The following is a 23,288-nucleotide window of genomic DNA, read 5'->3' on the forward strand; positions in this document are numbered from 1 at the left end:
GCGATGAACAGACGGTTGGGACATCCACTCCAGAGCCTGCCGGTGGCTTTCAGATCTCCCCGGGGCCTCTTCTGTGCGGTAGTCAGGCGAGGACCAGGCTGCCTGGGGGGGCGAGGAAGGCCTACCACGGGGCAGGATGGGCGGCTGCTTTCGGGTAAAAACCAGAAAGAAATCCCAGTCTGCTTTATTTTGGTTTAAAAATCAAGTCGGCTGACAATGGAAACTCTTTCCCTGCTGCCCTCTCCTTTCTGCCCATGTTGACAGGAGACGGACTTGCTAATTCGGGCTGGGGTTTTTCCCTGCCCGGGCTGTTTTTCTCTTTTATCTTCATCAATTGAAGAGAGCTGTTCTGCCTTTCAAACAGTCGGAAGGTATCTGGGGTTTTGTGTATTTTTTTTCTTCCTTTCATATAATTCTGTGGGTCTTTTCCCAGATATGTATTTTTTTCTCAAATTAACTTCTAACTTGTTTAAGTTTCCGCCCATGTGACTTCCAGTGTGAGTTACCAGAAACCACAAGAGAGAGAGAGCGCGCACGAGCCCCAAAGCGAGCGACATGTCCCAGTGGGGAGCAGTGCCTCTGCACCCCAGAGTGAGGAGGACGCAGGGGTCAGAGGTGGCTGCAGGGCGGGGAGAGGAGGGAGCTGTGCAGGGGGCTGAGCTGGTGGCCCGGGAGCCGTCAGGAAGGGAGGCCGGCTGGTGACCAGAGAGCCCAGAGGCGCCTGGGGCTGTGTGGAGAGCCCGGAAGATTGCAGCCATGCCTCACAGCTCCGACAGCAGCGACTCCAGCTTCAGCCGCTCTCCTCCCCCCGGCAAACAGGTAGACTCCCCCTTCCCCCCTGCAACCCACCTGCTCATTCTCGGGGGAGGGAGGGCCGGGGACGCCGGCCTGTGCAGGGAGCCGAGGAGCGAGGAGCGAGGGAGTGGCTGGTGGCAGGAGCCCCCTGTCACACTTACGACATGGTCTTTGCGACTAAGCTGCACCTGTTGGCGGGGACCCTGCTCCTGCACCCATTCCCCCAAAGCCCCTTTCCCTCTCTGCTCCCAACGGGGCCCCTGCCACCGCCTCCCCTGGGTCCCCACCCCACGAAGCTTTCTAGGAAGCCAGGAGGAGAACGGGCGACAAAGAACCCTGGTCTCCCAAAGGAAAGGGTGGACCTTTGTCCATGGCAGGAGGAAGGTGGGGGGCACGGCTTGCAGAGGCTGCTGGGAGGCAGCCATCAGGGCAAGAGAGGGAAGTGGCAGGGAAAAGCAAAGAAGAAAAAACAGCAAGCGAGAGGAGGAAGCCCGGCCAGCCCAGAAGACTCTACCTCATCGACTGGGGCACTGCCCCGGCTGCTAGCACGGCCAGCAGAGAGGGAGGCAGGAGCTGCCACCAAAGCCTCTTTTCCCTGTGGCTTCTGGACAGGAGGAAGGAATCAGGAGGCCGCACTGGAACTTGCTGGAGACACTTGCCAGTAGCTCAGCTCAGCTCTGGGGAAAACAGAGCGATTGAGGTAGAAAGTCTGGGAGTGTTTGGAATCTAGACTGTGGCATCCAAGTCAAAAGTGTTCAGCTTGGGGCTTTTGCCAAAAAAACCCAAAAAACAAGAAACAGGGCACCCTGCCTGCCCCCAAGGTTCTGGAGCTTTCTCTTCAGCCCATTCTTTGACATCCCTCTCCAAAGAAAGACTTCTTCATTCTCACCCAATACAGCAAGGGATTAACATTTCTTCTCCAACTCCAACATTCTTTCCTTAGCACAGATATCCAAGAGGAATTTCAAGATGCTGCAGCCGAAATAAAAGTATATAAACAGATAATACAGCATCTGTCATACTGCACAGAAGAGCAGCAGGTTGGGAGAAATCCTAGGGGAGACCTCTAGAGGGCAAACAGTCCAGTCGTCCGTTCCAGATGCTATCACGGTGGCTCAGGCTGCCTGGAAGTTCTGTACTCTTCTTAGGAAGGAAATTACTCATGGCTTCCATGGTAACCTGGTTCCCCATGCCCCTTGGAGAAGAGCACTTCCTTCCCATCTAACGCGATGCCCTCCTACTGCAATGGCCTGGAAGTGTTGGGCACACTGGTGAGACTTATGCTTGCTGAGCATGGAGTCTTGCCCCAGGAACAGTGCCCCTGGATCCCGTGTGGGTGTGAGAGGGAACAGGGCAGGGGTTGTGGAAGGGTTTTACTTAGACTCCTATACTCATTCTGCAGTATCTGGGGGAAGAGCTGGAGCTAACCTCTCTGCCCAAGTAGGGGACGTGTCCATCTCTACATAGAGGACATATACTTAGAGGACACCCAGAGGTCTTCTTGTCCTAAGCACCCATCACTACCTGCCACAGCCAGGGAATTGCCACCATGAAAGCTCCAGTTTGTATTAGGCATTGTGCTCAGGGCCACGGGGAATGTCAAGGTCACTGAACATAATGAAGGCAATGCAGGAGAAAAAGAGGTAGATGTGGGATGGGGACCTCAGCCCAGAGATGTGGCAGAAGACACATGGGTACAAATCAGTGAGGGGCGGGAAGTGGCTTGGAAAGGCATCAGAAGATGGAAGGCCCTGGAATACTGTAGGCTCCTGGGCCAGTGCTTTGAGCCTCAGTTTCCTCACATACAGGACAGAAACAATAATACCGACTTCACAGAACTGAGGAATGAAACAAGAGCACCTCTAAAAAAGCACTTGCACAGAAGTTGGCATATAGTAGGTGCTCAGCAAAGTTTTGAAAAAAAAAAATCGCAAGAAAATTCTAGGCCAAAAAGTGAGAAAGTGAGGGTGGAGCAGCCCTGAAGAGAGGGGAGGCGATAAAACACACTTCATCGCCTTAACCATTTTTTTCCAAATACAGCCCTATCGAGGCCCCAGGGTCTTTTTCCTCTTCCTGTAGCTTTTGGCCAGAATAGCTATAGGGACTTAAGGGAGCGTGACAGTGTGGGGAAGAGTTCTCTTTGGGGCTAAGCCTTTTGGTAAGCAGGGGGTGAAGGGGCAAATGAAAAGATGAAGAAATGGAAGAATGGACGGACGGATACCAAACCACACGAGAACGTGCTTTAACTCAGAAGAGAGGAGCACACTCACCTAATTCCCATCATCTCTGCTTCCCAGGACTCATCCGATGATGTGAGAAAAGTTCAGAGAAGGGAGAAAAATCGCATTGCTGCCCAGAAGAGCCGACAAAGGCAGACACAGAAAGCTGACACGCTGCACTTGGTGAGTGTTCAGACCTTTCTTCATCCTTTTGAGTCTTAGGCTTTGCTCCCCACCACCCATGGATGCTTGGACCACAGCTTTGAGTCTGCCTGCATGGGGATGTTTGTGGGGGGGTGGGTTAAGCGGAAGGGTAGGGCTGTGGGGTGCGGTGCAGAGGAGAGGTTCTCCTCTGGGTGTATTGAGAAGATTTAGTAGCAAAGAATGAGCCAGGGAGCTGAAAAAGAAATGCACCCTCTTCCTGACCTTCTGAGGGCATGAGATGTAAACGAGTTGAGCTTGTGAAGGAGGGAGGCTGGGTGGAAGCAGTACTGTCTGCTCAGAGATGGGGGAGCCAGAGAGAGCTCTAGCCCTCTGGAGCCTAGAGAGCAGAAGGCAGGACTGTCTTTGGGAAGAATTTAGAAGGCGTTAAGCACTTTGGGGGAGACCATGATCCCAGTGTTAGGATAGCCTGTGGTCCCAGCCCCTAGGAGGCCAGTTGGCAGCCGCCCCGGGCCCTGCATTTGGAACAAGGAGGTCCATAGGGTGCTGCAACTTACTCCTCTTTCCAGAACATCTTTAAGATTTTATTTTGAAATATCTCTCATGATATCCCAAGGGGTCTGTGAAAGATGCGGTTTCAAGTGGACCTATCTGGGATGGTCCCTATTCTGGTTGAGTTGCTTCCAGTCTCAAACTTTCTAGAGAAGGCCTTGACCCCTGGCTTGAGCAGGAGCCTTGGGTAATGCTGAACCGCTCGTCCACTGGGGGACCAAGGCCCTGGGCAACGTTCCTGACTTCTGGCTGCATGCTTCCCAGAGCAGTGCTTCCTCCTTGTCTCCCATATCTTACTGCTTAGCCCTCCTCATCCCGTCCCTTCATTTGGTCCTTGGTCAACCAACTCTTACTTCACTGGCTCCTTCCTTTTCCATCCCCTCGCCCTTTCCTCTAGCAACCCCGCCTTCCTGTCCTTCCTCCTGAACTATTCCCGAACCTCTCACATTTTAGTCATTCATTTCAATGGTAAAGGGCAATTGGTACCCAAAATAAGTATGCTTGTGTTTATTGGAAAGATTACCATGGCAATCAGCAAGTTAGAATAGTTGTTTTAATTTTATCAAGAAAGAGTAAGATGTTTTAGCGGGAGAAAGAGATGCTCCTTTTAGCTTTGTAATGAAGCAGGGAACGGTCTGCACCAACATCTCTAACTGGATGCTGTGTTTTATTAGAAATGTATTCAGCATATCTTCCATTGCGTTCCGACATAGTTTTAAGTTCATAAATATTTGTTGAATTGAAGAAAAGGAATGAATGGACACCAAATTCTTTCTTCTTTTTGAAAATTATGATCAGCTGCCTAAATGTTAAGCTGTCGGTGACCCTGCTACTTAGATGTTCTCCGTGATTTCATTATGGTTTAGGGTGTTAACACACTCCAGTTTACAATTGGAAGCTTGAAAATCTATGATTACTCACTTGTTTCTATCAGAGTCTGATTCTAATTCAATATTCTTTAGAGCAAGCAAATAAATAAAAATTGGAAAGGATAAAACCTTCCTTTTTGTTTAAGTGGACAACGTCTTGAGACTGTAAAACTGCTATGAGCTTTATAAGTTTGTAGTATTTTTTTTTAAAAAAGGAGTTAGAAATTAAGGGTAGTTCAGTGGCTTTGCAGTCAGAAGTACAGGGTTCGAATCCTAGTCCTGCAACTTGCTATCTGTGTGACAGATCTTAGAGACGTTCGACCTCCCTCAGACCCAGTTTCCCTTTCTATGAAATGGGAAATGACAGTAACTACGTTATAGAGATAGTCCATGTAAAAAGCTTGACGCAGAGCCTGCCATATAATACTAAAAAAATGTAAGTATAATAAGAGTAATTTTAATCATAGTTATTATAGAAGCAAGATAAATAATCACAACTGGGGCACCTGGGTGGCTCGGTCTTCTAAGCATCAGACTCTTGATTTCAGCTCAAGTCATGATCTCAAGGTCATGAGATCGAGCCCATCAATGGGCTCTGTGCTCAGTGGTGAATCTGCTTCTCTTCTTCTCCCTCTCCCTCTGCCCCTCCCTCTGCTTGTGTGTGTGCTCTCTCTCAAAATGAATAAATTAACATATCTTTTAAAAAGATCACAACTAAAATTTTATATATATATAAAATTCTCTCTCTCTCTATATATATATCTCTCAAAATCTCAGGGCTGAGAGATTTCTTAAAGGCTGGAAAGTTCAGACACACTTCTGATGCTTCAGATTCCTTTGCACATTCTCCCCCCCACCCCGAAATGGTCCCCAGTGTATGCCTGCTCACTTCCAATGACAGAGAGCTCCTTTCCTCCTGATATAAGCAGAGGAGTCATCCCTATCTTGAGCTGCCCTATTCTTTGCCTGTAAATTCAACCCACTGGTCTTTGTTCAAGCCCAGGGAGACATATCAATGAGGGTACATATATGTTTCTTTGCTGTGGCAAGGTTTTCAGTGGATTCAGCTGTCTCTTTCTCTCTCTGTAAGACAAGAGTTAGAACCAGAAGATTTGGCCCATCTTGGTTATACTAGCCATAACTAGATGGAGATGATCTCTGGGGCTTGGAATGCATGGAAACCCGATCATGCAGTCACCACGTCCACCACCACACCTCCAGCCTCAGTCTCTAGAACGTTCCCATCTTCCGCACTCCTTTCTTTTGAGCACCACGGCATTCATCTTCACTTTTTGTCCTGCGATTAGGTCACATTGGTTTACACAGCTAGCCTGGGGGTTGCAGCCAATGCAGCTTGTTTCTTGACTTCGGGTAAAAGCTTTTGGCAGCAACATACAAATCTGCCACCATCAAACAGAGGGTTTGGCTGTGGTCTGAAATGTTCATTTCCTTTCAGACGTAACCACCTATCTTCTCCATCCATTATCCTCTTAATTATGTTTGTGATTCAGGTAGAAAATCTTCTGGTTTACCACTAGCATTCTGAGGGTTGAGTGCTTGGTTTACCCTTGACTCCACGCTTGGCTCCGCATGTCGAGGTTCTGGAACCATTCTCTGGCCCTTGGACATAGCCGTAGGACCCATCTACCAATATTTTAAAGACCAACTACTGAGAGTACTGTATCAAAGAAGGGCCATGTTTGTACTACTGTGCTAGCTTCATACGCTGGGGTAATGTTGTTTTCTCGGTTTCAGCTTTGTCACTATTGTTGCTCTTAAAATACCAAAAGCATTACTTCATTTCTCCAGTGAGAGTGTGGGATACTTACTGTTTAACATTTTCAGTATCTAGCCTATAAATGGTTTACACAAAACACTGTACACTGATTGCTTTTAAAAAGCAGAGTAGGAAAGGAGCCTCTTTCCACAATTGTTTAATCTTATGCCAACTTTATAACATCCTTGGCATTGACTACCCCTCACATAAACTGAATCAGGTGCTTCTTTTCATAATCATGATATCAACAGAGTCCATATTCTGTTTTAATTCTCTTTTGTTGGGTGTTTCACACAAGCCCCTACTACACTTATTTCCTTCCCTCCCACACACGACTATAAAATCTGTTAGGCACAGTAAATGCATTGATTAAGAAGGAGAAAGGCATATTATTTTTTATGAAAATTTTATTTTTTAAAGTTTTTATTTAAGTTCCAGTTTGTGAACATACTGGACCAGTTCATGTCCAAAAGACATCAGTAGCTAATAAGGGGATCCAAGATAATCAGCTGAAAAATTATTTTTTTTAAAGATTTTATTTATTTATTTATTTATTTATTTATTTATTTATTTATTTATTTATTTATGTGACAAAGAGACAGCCAACGAGAGAGGGAACACAAGCAGGGGGAGTGGGAGAGGAAGAAGAAGGCTCCCATCGGAGGAGCCTGATGTGGGACTCGATCCCGGAACGCCGGGATCACGCCCTGAGCTGAAGGCAGACGCTTAACGACTGCGCCACCCAGGCACCCCTCAGCTGAAAAACTGTTAAAAATAATAAGGGAATCCTGTCAGCTTTCAAAGTTAACACAAAACGTAATAACTTTCCTATATGTAAACCATAACCAATTAGAAAATTTAATGGGAGGAAAGATTCCATTTATAATACCAACACTGGCGAATGGAAGGAAGGAATACATTTAACAAAAAATATGCAGGCCTTAATTTTTAAAAACTTTAAAATTATTCTAAGTGATTTCAAAAACACTCAAATAAGTGGACAGATACACCTTATGTAAAAATAGCAATTTTCCATAATCCATAAATTTAACTTAATGTAATCCCAATAAAAACCCAAGACAACTTTCTGGAAGCTAGAGGAGACTTAGATTAGTTATTCTAAGTTCTTAGTGAAGAACAACCGCCTGACAATTTCCAGGAAAATTAGAGGAGGGTAATTAAAGAAGATTAGCTGAACAAGATGTTAAAGTGAATTATAAGTATAGAAATCAAAACAATGTGGAAAAGACAGAGCATTTGGGCAGAACAGAATACAGAAAAAGACCCCAAAGCAAACTGAAATTTAGGATCCAAATGCATATGTCAAGTCCTAAAAATAAGACACAAACACAAGAACAAATGCAAAGTGATGATGGTGGCATTTCAAACCAGTGAAGGAAAGCTGAAGTATTCAACAAATAGAGTTGGGACAACTGGCTAGCCGTTTTGGGAGGAAGAAACTAGAGTCTTCATTTCTCATACAACATGCACACAGATTAAATGCAAAAAAAGAATACTAAAGAAATTTGGGGGAAAAAAGAGCACTGAAAAATTATTTTGGAATGAAGACTTTCGCAGATAAAGTACAAAACCCTGAAACCATAAAGGAAAAAAAAACCCTGATATATATTACCTTTATACATAAAAAGTGAACATTTCTATATAGCTCAAAATACTATATTCAAAGTCAAAGGCAAATGACAGGTTGGGGAAATATCTGTAAGTCATATGACCAAAAAAGGGCATATTTACTTTATATGTGAAAGCTCTTATGAATAAGAAAATGGTTAACAACCCAAAAGAAAAATGAGCAATGATTACGAATGGGCAATTTACAGAAAGAGAGAAATAAATATTAAATAAATATGGAAAAGATTCTAGGCCTCACTTAGGGAAATGACAATTAAAGCAACAGTGAGATTCCCTGCCAGACAAGCAAAGACAAAAAATGTTGCTAATATGGGATGTCGCCAAGACAATGGAGAACCAGGCACCCCCACACACTATTAGCAGGAGTATGTGGGTTCAACTCCATTAGAAGGCAATTTAACCATGGCCATCAAAATTATAAGTGCACCCTGTAACTTGGCAATTTTACATCTAGAAGTCTATTTACAAATGTACATACAGATTACACAATTATGTACATGTGAAGATAATCATTGCTGCATTATTTGTTATGGTAAAGACTGGAAACAAGCTAAATATCCATGGATAAGGAACTAATTACATAAACTATAGTAGTCCATCCAGGCGAATACAATGGAGTTGTTAAAATAAGTTACATCTGAATGTATTCATCTGAAAAGATTATCAAGCTTCTATACTCAAGTGAAAAAGGTGTGAACATGGTACATAGTTTGCTCCCATGTATGTTTTTAATTTTAAAAAAAGTATCTGTGCATATGTGTATGAACTTAAAATTTTTCAAGTAGGTTAATATTTCAAAAGATTAATATTTATATCTGAAAAGTAGGACGAAAGATCTAAAGCAGAAGAGGGATACTTTGCAGTTTCTTCCTTTTTTATATAGTTTGGATGTTTTCATCATGTGCTTTTGTTTTTATAACGTAGATACTTACCTTCTCAACATCAATCATTACTACATATGCATTAGGATGATTTCTAATTTTGATTTTAAACATTGAATAGTCTTCCTCTATGACATTTTATCTCTTGCACATTCTACCTAAATATCTCAGTCCTTTGGGAGAACCAACTGTCAGTTGAGGTTTGTAATGAGTGACCCTAAAGTCTACAGTACTAGATAAGCCACTACAAGGAATGGCAAATCAATGTCACTTCTGTGGCCAGCCTGGTTGATTACAGTGGCTCGAAGGATTTTGAGTCAGTGTCCTAGGTCAGTGGGAAAGAGAGTTGAGATCAGCTGAGAAGCTTTGTTCATGAAAAGGCTAAAAGTAGAAGAGATGGTGGGCAGACAGTGATATTAGCCCAGAGCTATGCCTTTGACAAGTCAGATCTGGCCTCAAGAATGGAACTGGCAGCGAGGTGGAGTAACAGGGCTAAATCTGAAAGCTGGAACTTGGGTACTGCCTTAGCTGGGGGAGGGAAAGGTGCTTTCCTGGGGCTGGCTCCTGAAGGAGTCTCATACTAGTCTAAAAAAATAAAAAACATTTACAGGTTCCAGGATGTATTTTAATGCCATATATAACAAATGTCAGGAGTATAAATTATGCATGAAGTGAAGCTTAAAGCTGTAAATAAGTTATTTACAATCAGAGGAAAATTGAGTAATGGAGGAAACTCAGCTCAGCAAAGATGTCAACCCCCTGGGCCTCCTTAGAATGACACTATTGTTCTTGGTCTTCTGGGGAAGCCTGGAAGAGAAAGCTGTTTGTGGTCCTTTTTCACTCCTGCAGTTCTTCTTTTTCTCCCTGGGAGACCATGCCATGAGATTTATTGGCATAGAAAAGGCATAGGTCAAAAACAAAAAACACAGAAGGAATGTTCTGGCTAGTTCCACCCTTAAGCAATTCAGTGAAAATCAGTGAACCATCTATGTAGAAGAGGCATTTGTCTTGGGCCTCTGTTGCTATACATTTCTTTTTAATTAAAAACATATTAATTAAATACATGACTATGTACCGGGCCCTGTGCGTTAAGTGCTCGACCTATAGTTATCTCATTTAATCTGCACAAAAGCCTTGTTTTATAATTTTTGTATTAGGTTAAGAAACTTGCCCAAGGTCACACAGCTTGTACGTAGGTCTGACCGACTTTAGAGCCCATCTCCCTGACCACCACGCATACTGCCTCTTCCTTCTGACTCTCATGAAAATATATTCATCTTCCCTGATAATCCTCCTTGAGTCTCTGCCTGACTTTACTTTTTGTTCTTTAAGCAACATCCTCCAAAATTCATACTTGTTCCTTCTCCATCATTAGGCCTCGTCAAGAAATTAAAGTCTCTATGCGGTGGATCAATATATCCATTGAAGCCCTTTTTAAAGAAAGCTGTGCGGCAGTAAATATTAACATCTCATATGAGACCATTCTTTGGCACGGCAATTCCACTTATAAGAGTTTGAAGGAAAAAGTGATGCACAAAGAGGTTCAGTTCATCAGGAGCTGTAAGCACTTTGTCGATACTATAAAATTGAACAGATGCCCAATAATCAGTGACTAAGCATATTATGACACATTCAGACACTAGAATTTTATGCTGCCACTAAAAATGACCATGCAGATCTGTGTCACTGAAAAACGTCAATGACATAGCACTGAAAACACGCAGAGTATAATCCCGTTAATGTACAATTTGTGGGTTTGGGCATGTTTGCATGCATAAAGAAATATCTGGAAAGATATTCTCCAAAATGCCATAGTGGTTCTTTCTGAGTGGTTGAGTTTTGAGTAGCGTCCCTTACCCTAGTATTTTTCTATATATTTTTTTATTGTGATGAATGTGTACTGTTTTAAAAATCAGAACAACAAAAAGTAGATTATTTTCATCTGGGAAAGAAAAACTGGTCAAGGCAATGCACCACCCCTAAATGCTTGTACCCCTGAGGATGAGTCAGTGTGGTTAAGTTTGGGAGGCATATTTGAAAGGAGGCCAGGTCCACACCAGTCCTGACATTTATAAAGAATTTCTGTTCAAATGAGATTACAGGTCCCGGGTCACAAACTGACGGTGCCCCTTCAAGCAGGAGTCTTCACAAAGCTGCCATCAGCAGCACCCGAAAGTCCTTCTCCTGAAAAGAATGGGAGTCTCACCAAAAAGTCCTGTTCCAAGCTGCTGGGGGATTTTCTTAGCTTCCTCTGTAGGACTCAGTCTGGCACCTTGTTTCCTGGGGGCATAGATTGTTTCCAGAGGACAGAGTCCCCTTCAGATTGTGGGGTATCTATAGAGAGTCTCATTAGGGTCCACACGGTAGCTTGGAAGGGGGGGTAACAATAATTACAGTCATATTCCCTTGTTTATAAGATCACAGAATTAAAAGAAAACTCAGACGTACTGTAGACTAACCTGCCAGGTAACCAGTGGGGACACCAAGGTCTTTCTCAGGTTGCCGAAAAACCCAAACCTCTTGCCTGCCCACAATTTGCTTTTGTTTTGTACCACTTTGTTGAACAGGGCTTTGCTTTGCAGATGGTGTTTCTTTTACATGTCCCTTTGCAAAAAGTAAGCCAAGAAGCAAGCCATTAACCAGAAGGTCTGAATGACCTAGACAATCTTTAGTAATACAACCCCAGCATATACAGCAAAAGAAAGAGAGTCCAAGATTAAGAGGGGCTGAAGTTTAAAAGTCCCTTTATTTTAAAAAGGTCTTAAAGTTGTAATCCAAAATTAAAAAGATAATAATACATCGGGGAACATATTTTCATCAAATTAAATAAATGCAGATTTCATATTTATACCGTAGAAAGAACATCCTTTTTAAGAAAAAACATCAAGACTCCAATAGGTAAGTGGGCAGAAGCTATGAACAGAAAGCTTATGTAACGTTTTTCCTACCAAAATGAAAATAACCCAATTTTCTATTCTGATTGTGAAAATGATACACATTAAGAGTTGCTCAACCTTGGCACTATTGACATTTTGAGTTGCACCATTCTTTATTGGGGGAGGGGGGTGTCCTGTGCACTGTAAAATATAAAATCTACACTCTAAATGCCAGGAGCAGTGGCTCACCCCACAGTTGTGATGGTGAAAAATATTTCCAGACCTTGTCAAATGTCCCCTGGGGGGGCAAAATGGTCCCTGGTTGAGGATGTTGTACTAGGGAACAGACACATAGAGAATTCTTCCTCCTTGGTAATCAATAAGTTGTAACATTACAATGAAATTAAGAAGCCTGGGGTGCCTGGGTGGCTCAGTCAGTTAAGTGTCTGCTTTCAGCTCAGGTCATGATCACGGGGGTCCTGGGATCAAGCCCCACATCAGGCTCCCTGCTCAGCAGGGAGTCTTCCTCTCCGTCTCCCTCTACCCCTCCCCCATTTGTGCGTGCTCTCTCTCCCTCTCAAATAAATATATAAAATCTTTAAAAAAAAAGAAAATAAGAACTTTTCAAAAGTCTAATTGGCAAAATAAATTATTAAAAATTATAGTGCCTAAATGTCAATATAATGTAATGTAAAGTGTAGTAAAATTGACATATGTGTTCACTGCTGGTGACACTGTATATCTTAGGTGACTCTTTTACAGCAATACAACCATGAATTGGAAGACTGGTCGTGCCCTTTGCCCCACTAATCTCACTTCTACAGATTTATCCTAGAAAATAATTGAATAAAACCCAGTACGGATCAAGATGTTCATTGCAGCATTGCTGATAACGACCAAAATTTCCAACATCAAAAAACCATTTTGGGTAAATTGTGGATCTTCCATTTGATGACATAGCCATTAAAACTGATAATTATGGTGATGATGTAGATGTGACAAAGTTATGACAAAGCAAAACTCATATTGTATTTACAATGATTGAAATTTTATAAAAATAAGTATGTGTTTCTTAAAAAGGACAAGACGGCAACACGTGCAAATGAAAACGGTTGTGTTAAAAGTACTAGGATCATGGGTGGGTATGATCTCTTTTTTAAATATCTTAAATGTAGCTATACTGTATATATATATATTTTAAAGATTTTATTTATTTATTTGACAGAGATAGAGACAGCCAGCGAGAGAGGGAACACAAACAGGGGGAGTGGGAGAGGAAGAAGCAGGCTCATAGCGGAGGAGCCTGATGCGGGGCTCGATCCCAGAACGCCGGGATCACGCCCTGAGCCGAAGGCAGACGCTTAACCGCTGTGCCACCCAGGCGCCCCTATACTGTATATTTTTTATTTAAGAACGAGAAAATGGTCAGATAGAGATCTGAGTGAACTCAGGAGGACATGAGGACAAGGGCAGAGATGATACCATTGAGGTAGAATTTGGGGGTCGGGTTTTAGTAAATCTTACCATTTATCCAAATGGGAACATTTCTGGAAGTGAAAAGAGCACTAGTAAGAATGACACCAGGACAATAGGTATGGACTGGGACTGTCCCAGTCCATATCTCATCACCCTTGGTTTAGGGAAACCAAGGCGGATGATCTGAAGCTCCTCTAAAGTAGGATATTTATTCAAAAGTAGGATAAAGTTCAGAGCCAAGCAGAGTGGACAAGATGCCTAGGGCCAAAATGCAGTTTCCTACGACTGAGGATCCTCTAACCAAAATGTTTTCTGGGTACTCAGCTGGTACCAGTACCCAGAAAACATTTTGGTTAGAGGTGGGGCAGTCCAGAAAATTCTAAAAACAAAGGCCATTTTCCCAGTACTAGATCCAATGTTAGCAGGGATGATTCATCCACTTAACAAATATATATTAGCCTCCTATGTGCCAGGTATGGTTTATTCCAGGCACTGAGAATACAGCAGGGACAAGACCGAGTCCCTGAATTCATGGACCTGACGTTCAGCTGGAAGTCACACTGGAAAACAGGGAAATAATTGAACAGACTAATCACACCAAATGAAGAGTACTTCAAATAAAGTCAGAGTGCAATGTGGAATGTGGCTAAGGGATGGGGTGGGGACGGTGATCAAGGAAGATCTGTTTCAGACACTGACATTGAGATCAAATGCTGAGAGAAGGAGACTGGGAAGATCTGGGGAAAGGGTGTGCTCAGCAGAGCCTTGAGGCCAAACTACGTGTGGCCAGTCAAGGGTCGAAAGATCCTTGTGGAACGGGGCCTCTGAGAGCATGAGGAGGAGCTCAGGAACAGGGGTGACGGAGCTGCAGGGAGCAGGAACCAGGTGGGAGTGGGACAGTGGGGGTGGGTCAACAAAACTAATTCAGATCTGCCTGGTGACTATATCTGAACCTAAACTCTGATCTACAAAGTGGGAAGCAGTAGCACCTCACTGGGCTGTTCGAGTTAAACGACAGAGCAAATATAAAAACAGCAATATTGCACTTGTTATGTTTTGTTTTGTTTTGCATTGAGGAGGGGGTTATATTTATTCATTCATTTGAATGCGAAGTGCTTGGCATTTTCCTATAAATCAATCAGATGAAGATATCAGATGTATTATTATATATGAAAACATACGCCCTTTTTTCCAGTTGTTTATAAAAACTTTAAGAGCGCTAACCGTTTCACTGGACTGGCTTTTCACCACCACTGGTCAAGTCTCGTTCATTTGATATGGATGGGAAAGTCAAGTTTCAGCTCAGGAAACCATATGCAGGGTTCTTAAAATGCTGTTAATTCTGCTACTCCCACCCATAGCTTCAGTTTGGGGAACAAAGTGGGATTCATTCATTCATTCATTCATTCATTCAACAGAGAGAGAGAGAGATAGCAAAAGAGGGAACACAAACAGGGGGAGTGGGAGAGGAAGAAGCAGGCTTCCCACTGAGCAGGGAGCCTGATGCGGGGCTTGATCCCAGGACCCTGGGATCATGACCTGAGCCGAAGGCAGACGCTTAATGATTGAACCACGCAGGTGCCCCAAGAGTGGGCCTTTTTCAAACAGTGAATCTCTTATACTCATTTGTAACTATATAAAGTAGAAGCTATAAAAGCTATTAAAGGCTTGGTTAAACACTCCATTGGAAGTTTCATGGACATCACAAATTTACCTAGATGACTCTTCATATGCAGGGTTTGGTAAATTATTAGAGTCCAAGTTGGCAGTCAAGCAACATGATTTTATTGAATGCTTACTATGTGCCAGGCACTGTCCTAGTCAATAATGACAAAACAGTGAAGACAGTGATAGACCCTCACAGAGCTCAACAATCTGAAGGGTAACTAGTTTGATAAAGTTATCATTCATGAGATCCTAATAGATACCCTACCTCCTGCTTTTCCATCATAAAAATGAACTGTTCTGGGCTACTTCAAATTGTTTTCACCAAATATAACAGCAGTGTGATAATGAGGCACTTTCCCTTCAACAAGGCAGTTACTTTCAGAAGATTTTTTTGACTTAGAAACATTCTCCCACTTCTCTGAAGTTATTTGTATTATATTTATGTTATTTATCCTATATATTATAAAATAAAAAATATTTAATAAAACAAATATAAATATATAAATTTAATAAAATTAAACATTGCCTATATTTATATCCTTATATATGTATTAATTTTTTATTTAAAGTCAACTTAGGTAACATATACTGTATTATTAGTTTTGGGGTAGAATTTAGTGGTTCATCAGTTGCATACAACACCCAGTGCTCATTATGTCAAATGCCCTCCATAATGCCCATCACCCAATTACCCCATCCCCCCACCCACCTTCCCTCCAGCAACCCTGTTTGTTTCCTAGAGTTAAGAGTCTTTTATGGTTTGTCTCCTTCTCTGTTTTCATCTTATTTAATTTTTCCATCCCTTCCCCTATGATCCTCTGTTTTGTTTCCTAAATTCCGCATATGAGTGAAATCATATGGCACTTGTCTTTCTCTGACTGACTTATTTCACTTAGCATAATACTCTCTAGTTTCATCCACGTCATTGCAAGTAACAAACTTTCATTCTTTTTGATGGCTCAGTAATTGTCCATTGTGTATATATATATATATATACACACCACATCTTCTTTATCCATTCTTCTGTCAATGGACATACACATTTTTCAGAGGAATCAGCTATGAACATGATTCATTAAGCTCACCTGCAAAGTATTTTAAAGTCTCAATGCCTGAGACCCACTCCAGGACAATCAAAGTGGAACCTCTCACAGGGGTGAATTCAGGAATTAAGATTTTTTGAAGCACTTCAGGTGACTTCAGTGTGCGGCCAGGTGCATGTGGTAAAATGTGTGGAGTGAGTTTGGGACAATTATGGGGGTATATATACCTAGACACCGTCTCCAGAGGCCTGGCAGGCTTAACAAACAAACAAACAAACAAACAAACAAACTTAATTCAAACTTTTGTATTCGTGGCAATTACTAGTTGTTTGTTTTTTGAAATTGGGCTTGCTAGTGATAGATAACCTTTCTAACTTGAGATGTCAGTCAGGATTGCATGCAGCTACACGTAATAGAAGGACTATCAAACAGGCATCACAAAGTCACAGTTTATCTTTCTCATATCACAGGGAATTCAGAAGTGGACAGACCAGGGCTAATGCAAGAATGTCATCAAAGAACCAGGCTAGTTCTCTCTGTGCGCAGGTATCCTCGGTATGTGGCTTTCATCCTTGAGCCTGCAAGTTAGCTGCTGGACCTCCAGGCATCAGTCTGTGTTGAGGGAGAGTGGCTTTTGTCCTGGAAAGGCTTTGTCTTTTTAATTGGAAAGGGAAGCTCCACCCCCAGGTACTTCAACTTACATCTTATTGGTCAGAATCTATCACATGGGCTTGCCTAGCTGCAAGAGAAGCTGAGCATTTGATAAATTCTTTCTCTAGCTCTCTAGAGGAAAGCAAGGAGAAGGAGTTTAGGATGGCAAGAAAGTAAAGATTTCTCCAGAATCAGACTTGTTCATTTTTTTTAAAAAGATTTTATTTATTTATTTGTCAGAAAGAGAGAGAGTGAGTGAGAGAGCACACACAAACAGGGGGAGCAGCAGGCAGAGGGAGAAGCAGACTCCCTGCTCAGCAGGGACTGGATGAGGGACTGGATCCCAGGACCCTAGGATTATGACCTGAGCTGAAAGTAGATGCTTAACTGACTGAGCCACCCAGGCGTCCCAGACTTGTTCATTATTCAGTGCAAAGACCTGTTGCTTAATGATTCCTCTTCTCTCCTCATTGGGTGGGGAACAGGAGTTGGGGCTAATTTCCCCAGGACTGGTGAAAGGGGTAGGCATAGATCCTACCAGGGCTTGGGAAATGTCCAACTTCTCCAGCAATGGTGGGCTCCACCCTTTATCTGCGTTTGATGGATTGGTAACTGCTGGAGATTGAACGTAGCTAGGTGTGAGAGATAAGCTTCACTCACTACTCTCGTGTTTAAGTGTAGGTGAGAGCTAAAAGGTCACCCAATCAATAAATGGCTTCATGTTCTGTTGAGGAGGAACACACAGGGACTATTTTCACTCTTCTGGAAATCATGATTAGAATATTCAAGGAGAAGGTCAAAGCACTAAACCAGAGCTGGCAGGAAGGAGGACCAAAGCCCTGCTCAGAATGCCCGGAGAGCCCCTGCCAGAGCCTTGGGCCAGAGCCTGTCCTTGGCCTTGGTCCTAACTGGCTTCCCTGTGGGTAAGGGAACTGTCTGGGGATTCCCCATCATTCAAGAGCTCTTCGAGTGACCCCCTTTCAGCCCCTCCAGTAGGGAATTTCCCAGAATGTTCCCACACCCCCATGAAGCCTCTTCCTTAACCACCCCCAAACTGCTTATAATTCATGATAGGGTTGGCATTAAGTAACTTCAGAGGTGAGGGTGAACTGTGAACATTATCGTCTGGATCTGCAAGAGCTGGGAAAAGAGGGAAGATGAAATTGGAAAGCCAACAGGGCTGAGGCCTCACAGGAGATAATTACCAAACAGCATAAGATTTAAGCAAATGTCAAAGACAAGAAAATGCGGTGGGCACAGACGCTGAAGCCGGACTGAATCATTCAAGTCATGGTGCTGCCACTTACATGGGTGACCTTGAACAGGTTACTTAACTTCCCTGTACTTTCAGGTTGTCCTATTCTGTAAGATGTGGATAATCATATTATCTACCACATAGGGTTGTTGCAAAGATTAAATATAATGATAACTGTAAAATACTTAAAAGAGTGATTGACACATGGCAGCATTCAATAGATGTTAAGTCAAGCTAGACTATTCTTTTAAACATTTGGTTTCCACTAAGTTTTCTTAACATAAATTGAGTCTACAACCCTCTGCCCCCAACAACCTTCTCCCTGACACGCACACGCCTTCCTAACAAGTAGGGGTTAAAGGCTAATACGCTCAGGTGTTTAGTTTGGAATCTGAAATATTTGAGAGTTGAGGAGGGCTTGGAGATTTTCTAAGCTAATGGTTCCTTCTAATGTTTTTCAATGTTCACTGCGCCTTAGAATCCCCTGGGAGCCCCCAATGCCAGGCCGCACCCCAGACTGCTTAAATCAGAGTCAGGCACCAGTTTTGGTAAAGCTCCCCCCACCCCCAGCGGATCCCACTGATCCCAATGTGCGGCCAAGGTTGAGAATCATTGTTGTGGTCCACTGTTCTATTCTAACAGGAACTGGGGCTCAGAGAGGGGAAAGCAAGTCACAGAGGCTCACCTAGCCAGGACCCCGGTCCCCAGTTACTGCTGATGGAGCCCACCGTTGTTGTGTGACCTAGACCTCACTCTGCATGTGGAGGAAGGCCTGGCCTTGGTGAGCCCTCTAAAAGAGTAGCTGGACAGAAGATTCCCTCCCAGCTCTGGGCAGGAGGCAGATGATCAGCTCTGTGATTGGAAGAGTGTGACCAACTCAGGGTTCCAGTGTGGTGTTTAAAGATCACCAAAATCGAGACCCAGTGTTCTCTTGGGAAACCATAGGGCAGCCAAGGACTTCTTAGTGATCTCTGAAGACCTTTGGTCACTTAAGTTACCAGTCTCTCAGGGGAAGCACTGGGTATGCCAGAAGGACAATGGGGCTGAAGATGGGGAGCCTCGAGCCAAACTCTGCTCTGCCCCTATGTGGTTATGGGGCTTTGGGTCAATCGCTAAAGTGTCTGGATGTCTGAGAAAATCAATGTCTTGAGGCGAATTCCGAAGCCCTCTCTCCCAGCAGCTGTTGCCTACCAGCCTGTGATCGTTTGGAGGGGTATTTGGGGTACGTTTGTCCCAGGGTCTCAGTTGGCCTCATTTGGAAAGTGGGGATAATGGTAAGGGCTGGCCTCCCATGTCCATCTCAGGGGGTTACCATGAGGAGCCTGAAGGATCGAAAGGAATTCTGAAAAGTGGAAAGCAGGTCACACGGAAGCCCGAATCCTGGCTCACCACTCCCCTACTGCAGCAGAGGACTCTGAGTGTGAGAGGCCCTTATTTCCTTCCCAAACATTCCTCTCCCCTCCCCCGCTCGCTGAGCCCTAGATTTCCAGCCGCCACTGGGAAGTGAAGAGAAGTCAGGGGATGTGGTCATTGTACCTGTGAGTAATTTTAGCTGCTCCCATGGCCGCCTCGGCCAATTGTCCCCGTGTGAGTCCCTTCCAGGGCATGACTGCCCCCGGGAGGGTCAGAGTGGACTGAGCAGTGGTGGGGGGGGGCATGTTGGGAGGAGGCCCCAGATGAGCCACTTCCTCCTGCAAGGGAAGTCAAACTCTTCCTCTTGCCAGTGTCTGGCTGGCCGCATGTCCCCTGGGCTGCCAGGGCTCGTTTCTCTGGGGCCCTAGCAGGAAGCCATCTTGCTTCCCAAGGTAAAGACTTGTTTCTTGTCACAGGTGGTTGTTTTCTGGTTAGCGGCAGCCATGGTTGTGAAGCCCCTCCTGGAGCTCTGGGATCTGCAAGCCAGGGGGGTGGGGAGAGAGAGCTTCAGAGAGAGCTCAGCAGAGCTTGCCTGGGGAGGAAGAACCTGCTGTCACTTCCCGAAAGCTGGGCCTGCCTCTAGGCGGGGAGAAGGTCAGAGCGGTTGGTCCCTGTGGCCCGCCCACCCCACCCCTCCCTTCTGCCTCGGGGTTTGCCCAGGCGCTTCAGAGACAGAATTTACAGTAAACGTTGTCACCAGTGGAAACTCTCAGAGGGGGCGAGGAAAAGGGCTAGAGGAAGGGGCCAGGACTCCCGGCCCCCAGTTCCCGTCTTAAAACCACCCCCCCACCCAGTCTCATGGGTTGCTTTATCTTACCTTTCGGTAAAGAGGGGATGCCCTGCCGCTGGGATGTGCCTGGAAACAACCAAATGGTAAGCTAAGGGAGCCAGCCACACCTTGCAGAAGAAGAAGCCAGTGCCTCTGACTCCACCGTCGTGGGTCTGAGTGTCCCACCCACCCCCGCCCCGTTTTAGAGATGGGGGTTTCCTTTGTACTGACCTAGGCACATTTTCTAGCTTAAAGCCACACACAGGAAATGCCAGGCTGGGGCTGAGCGTGCTCGCATCAGTCCTTCAGGCCAGGATGGAAGCTGGCCTGATGGGTAAGGCCACAGTCATACGCTCCTCTACCACTTAAAAAAGAACGCTGGGGTTCACTGATGAGGGCAGTTGGCAGCGTTCCTAGCTCTCTCATTGGACCACAGCTCATGCTCCTGATGGGGTTATGTAAGACACCTCTTAAATGACAACTTATTTTACGTCTGCTCACTGCCCGCCATGGTTTTGAGTCAACTGCTAATCCAGCATTCCATGTCATCAGCCAGTCAATCAACAGACATTTGAGTTCACACTATGTGCCAGGCACTTAACAGGCACTTCGTACGTGCTTGATGAATTAAAAACCAATGTAATATTGTGTTTAACTTGTGTTCTCAAACTTGCCTGCTCATTAAAAGGACCTGGGGCACTTGCTAAAAATTCAGTGAATTCCCAGATTTCACCCAAAATCCCAAACCCACCGAGTTCAGATCTCTAGATTTCAAGAACAGCCTGAAACTCTAATAAGCCCTCCAACTAATTCTAATGCTGTGGCAAGTTCGGGAAATGCTGACCTACGTCAAACAAAACTAGAGAAATTAAGGCCTGGAAGCCACCTCAGGTTGCTTTTGGAACTGAAGTGTGATTTTTTTGCCTCTCCAATGCCATTTTCCCTTCCTCTGCGGCACCAGTGATTAGATTAGACAATCTATTTGATTGACTCAAAGAATGTGAACCTTCAAATCACATTGGAAATGCAAGTCCCCTAGAGAGCATTGTTTTCCACTAAACGCTAATTACCAGAGTGGAATTGTTGATTAATTAATGATGTGATCAGTAATCAGCACACTTTGACCCATAGTTTGCCTGGTTCGCGTGTATCTGATGGTGCTTCTAAGCAACAGGGGAAAGGTGTTTCTGGAAAAAAAGCACATACACATGAGTGGAACACACCCAGAGTGCTGTAAACCAGGCTCTCAAGTGAGCAGAATGGAGTGGAATCGAATCTTGTGGTGGATTTTGACCATTTGGTTTTATAGACACCCTAGAGTTCTAGAATCTGGTTAAGCAGACAGTTAACCATGGACTCTGTAGGACTAAAAGCAGACACTGGGAACATTTGGAGAACTCATGGTATAACATCAAGTGGAAAAGCATGAAATTAGTATAAGCTGTTCTCTCAAACTCTTTTCCATTTTTTCAGGCTCTCACCTGCCAGCCAGTCTCCCTTAACATTCACGTGCCACCCTCAACCCACATACACACTCGCAGAGACTCACGTTCACACGCGCACAAAGGAGCGCACTCCCACGCATTCCCGCGTGCGCCTCTATTAGGTGGGATCAGACGAAACTGCCATCCTTAGAGGTCAGACACCCGCAATTTTATGGGTTCAACCTTGTATCTATGCACACACACTCACCTATGACACACACAGAACCATGCACACAGGTGCAGAAAAGTGCGCCGGTGCCCTTCTCCGTGCCTGTGCAGGTGAGAACCAAATCTGAACTCCTCCTGCCCCCCCCTTGACACTCATCTCCGATGCCGACCTTTCTCCTCACAGGAGAGTGAAGATCTCGAGAAGCAGAACGCGGCTCTGCGCAAGGAGATCAAGCAGCTCACAGAAGAGATGAAGTATTTCACGTCGGTGCTGAGCAGCCACGAGCCCCTGTGCTCGGTGCTGGCCGCCAGCACGCCCTCGCCCCCCGACGTGGTATACAGTGCTCACGCCTTCCACCAGCCTCACGTCAGCTCGCCTCGCTTCCAGCCCTGACTTTCCAGGGGTGGGGGGGGACGGGACGGAGCCCCCCGCCCCCAGCTGCCCTGGCAGGCCTCGGGAGGGGCACACAGACTGTGGCCAGGCTGCCCTCGCCCCTCAGGGCCCTCCCTCCATCCGGACACCCGGAGGCAAAGGCCTGGACAAGGATTGAGCACAAGACTGGAGCAGCGGGGGGCGTGTGAGGCCACCGAGCAGCGTGGCCGCCCGTCAGCGTGCGCTGAGCCCCCATGCGGATGGGAGGCCCGATCCAGAGTTCAATCAAATGCAATGCCCAAGTCCCATGGCAGAGAGGGAGGAGGGCAGGGTGGGGTTATTTTTCTAAATAAATTTCTTAAAAGAAACCAGTGTGGCAAACAGTTTTCCTCTTTTACACAGTTCCTTGAACCCCTGAGTTCTGGGGGTTGGCGCCTTCTTTTGTCCTTGGTCTCAAGAGCCCTTCAGGCTCTGGAGATTGCTAATACCTCTTCTTGTCCATGGTTTGTTCATCTATTTGGGAAGCTGGGTCTTTTCAACACATCTTCCATCCTCCCTATAGGCATCTTCTTGGTTTCCTCCGGAGCCCAGTCACCTCACGATGACCTCCCACTTTCCATTCCTCGCCACCTCATACTTCCTGGATTGTCAGCAGGCCGTGCTCCAGACAGGGAGAAGGACCAGTGCCAGATGCCATTCAGAGGAAGGGGCATTCGGGATGATACTACCACCTATACGACGACACTCACTCAGCTCCGCCCAGCCAGCCTGCCCTGGACACTGCTGTGTCCCAGGCCCCGAGCAAGGCGTTTCAGTAACACAGCGGCCACACGAAGAAGGCGCTGCCTCCTGCTCTCACAAGGCAGCATGTGGCTTGTGTCCATGGGGACTTTCCTGCCAACGGGCCTGCACCTCCTGTTAAAGACCCTACCTCCCTTGGGAAGCTGTGACAAGGCACACACGACTTGGCCTGTCTCCAGTGGGCTCCACAGGCTGCCATTTGGAGCCCAGTTTGAGGGCAGCAGGGCCTCGTCAACACAGGCTTGTCTTCCAGCCTTCAGATTCACTAGTTGGGGCAGAGCCTGAACCCAGTACATTCGGGTTCCCCTGCCCCAATGTCCACCTGCTCCTCACAGGTCCCTAGACCGCGTGCCCACTGGCCTGCACAGCACACACAGCCTCACCCAATGGCGGGGGCGCCCACACC

At 45.2% G+C, this 23,288-nt stretch overlaps 1 protein-coding gene across 1 annotated transcript; it reads left to right on the plus strand.

Moving 5' to 3' along the window:
- Positions 1 to 521: 521 nt before the first annotated feature.
- Positions 522 to 22,412, plus strand: BATF (basic leucine zipper ATF-like transcription factor). Its single transcript, XM_045807785.2, has 3 exons — positions 522 to 819; positions 3,093 to 3,197; positions 21,893 to 22,412. The coding sequence occupies exons 1-3, from the start codon at positions 757 to 759 to the stop codon at positions 22,100 to 22,102; spliced, it is 378 nt and encodes a 125-aa protein (XP_045663741.1). The 5' UTR covers positions 522 to 756; the 3' UTR covers positions 22,103 to 22,412.
- Positions 22,413 to 23,288: the final 876 nt, after the last annotated feature.

Source organism: Ursus americanus, chromosome 26, assembly GCF_024610735.1.
Source record: "Ursus americanus isolate L20-20 chromosome 26, mUrsAme1.1.p, whole genome shotgun sequence".
Lineage (NCBI taxonomy): Eukaryota > Metazoa > Chordata > Mammalia > Carnivora > Ursidae > Ursus > Ursus americanus.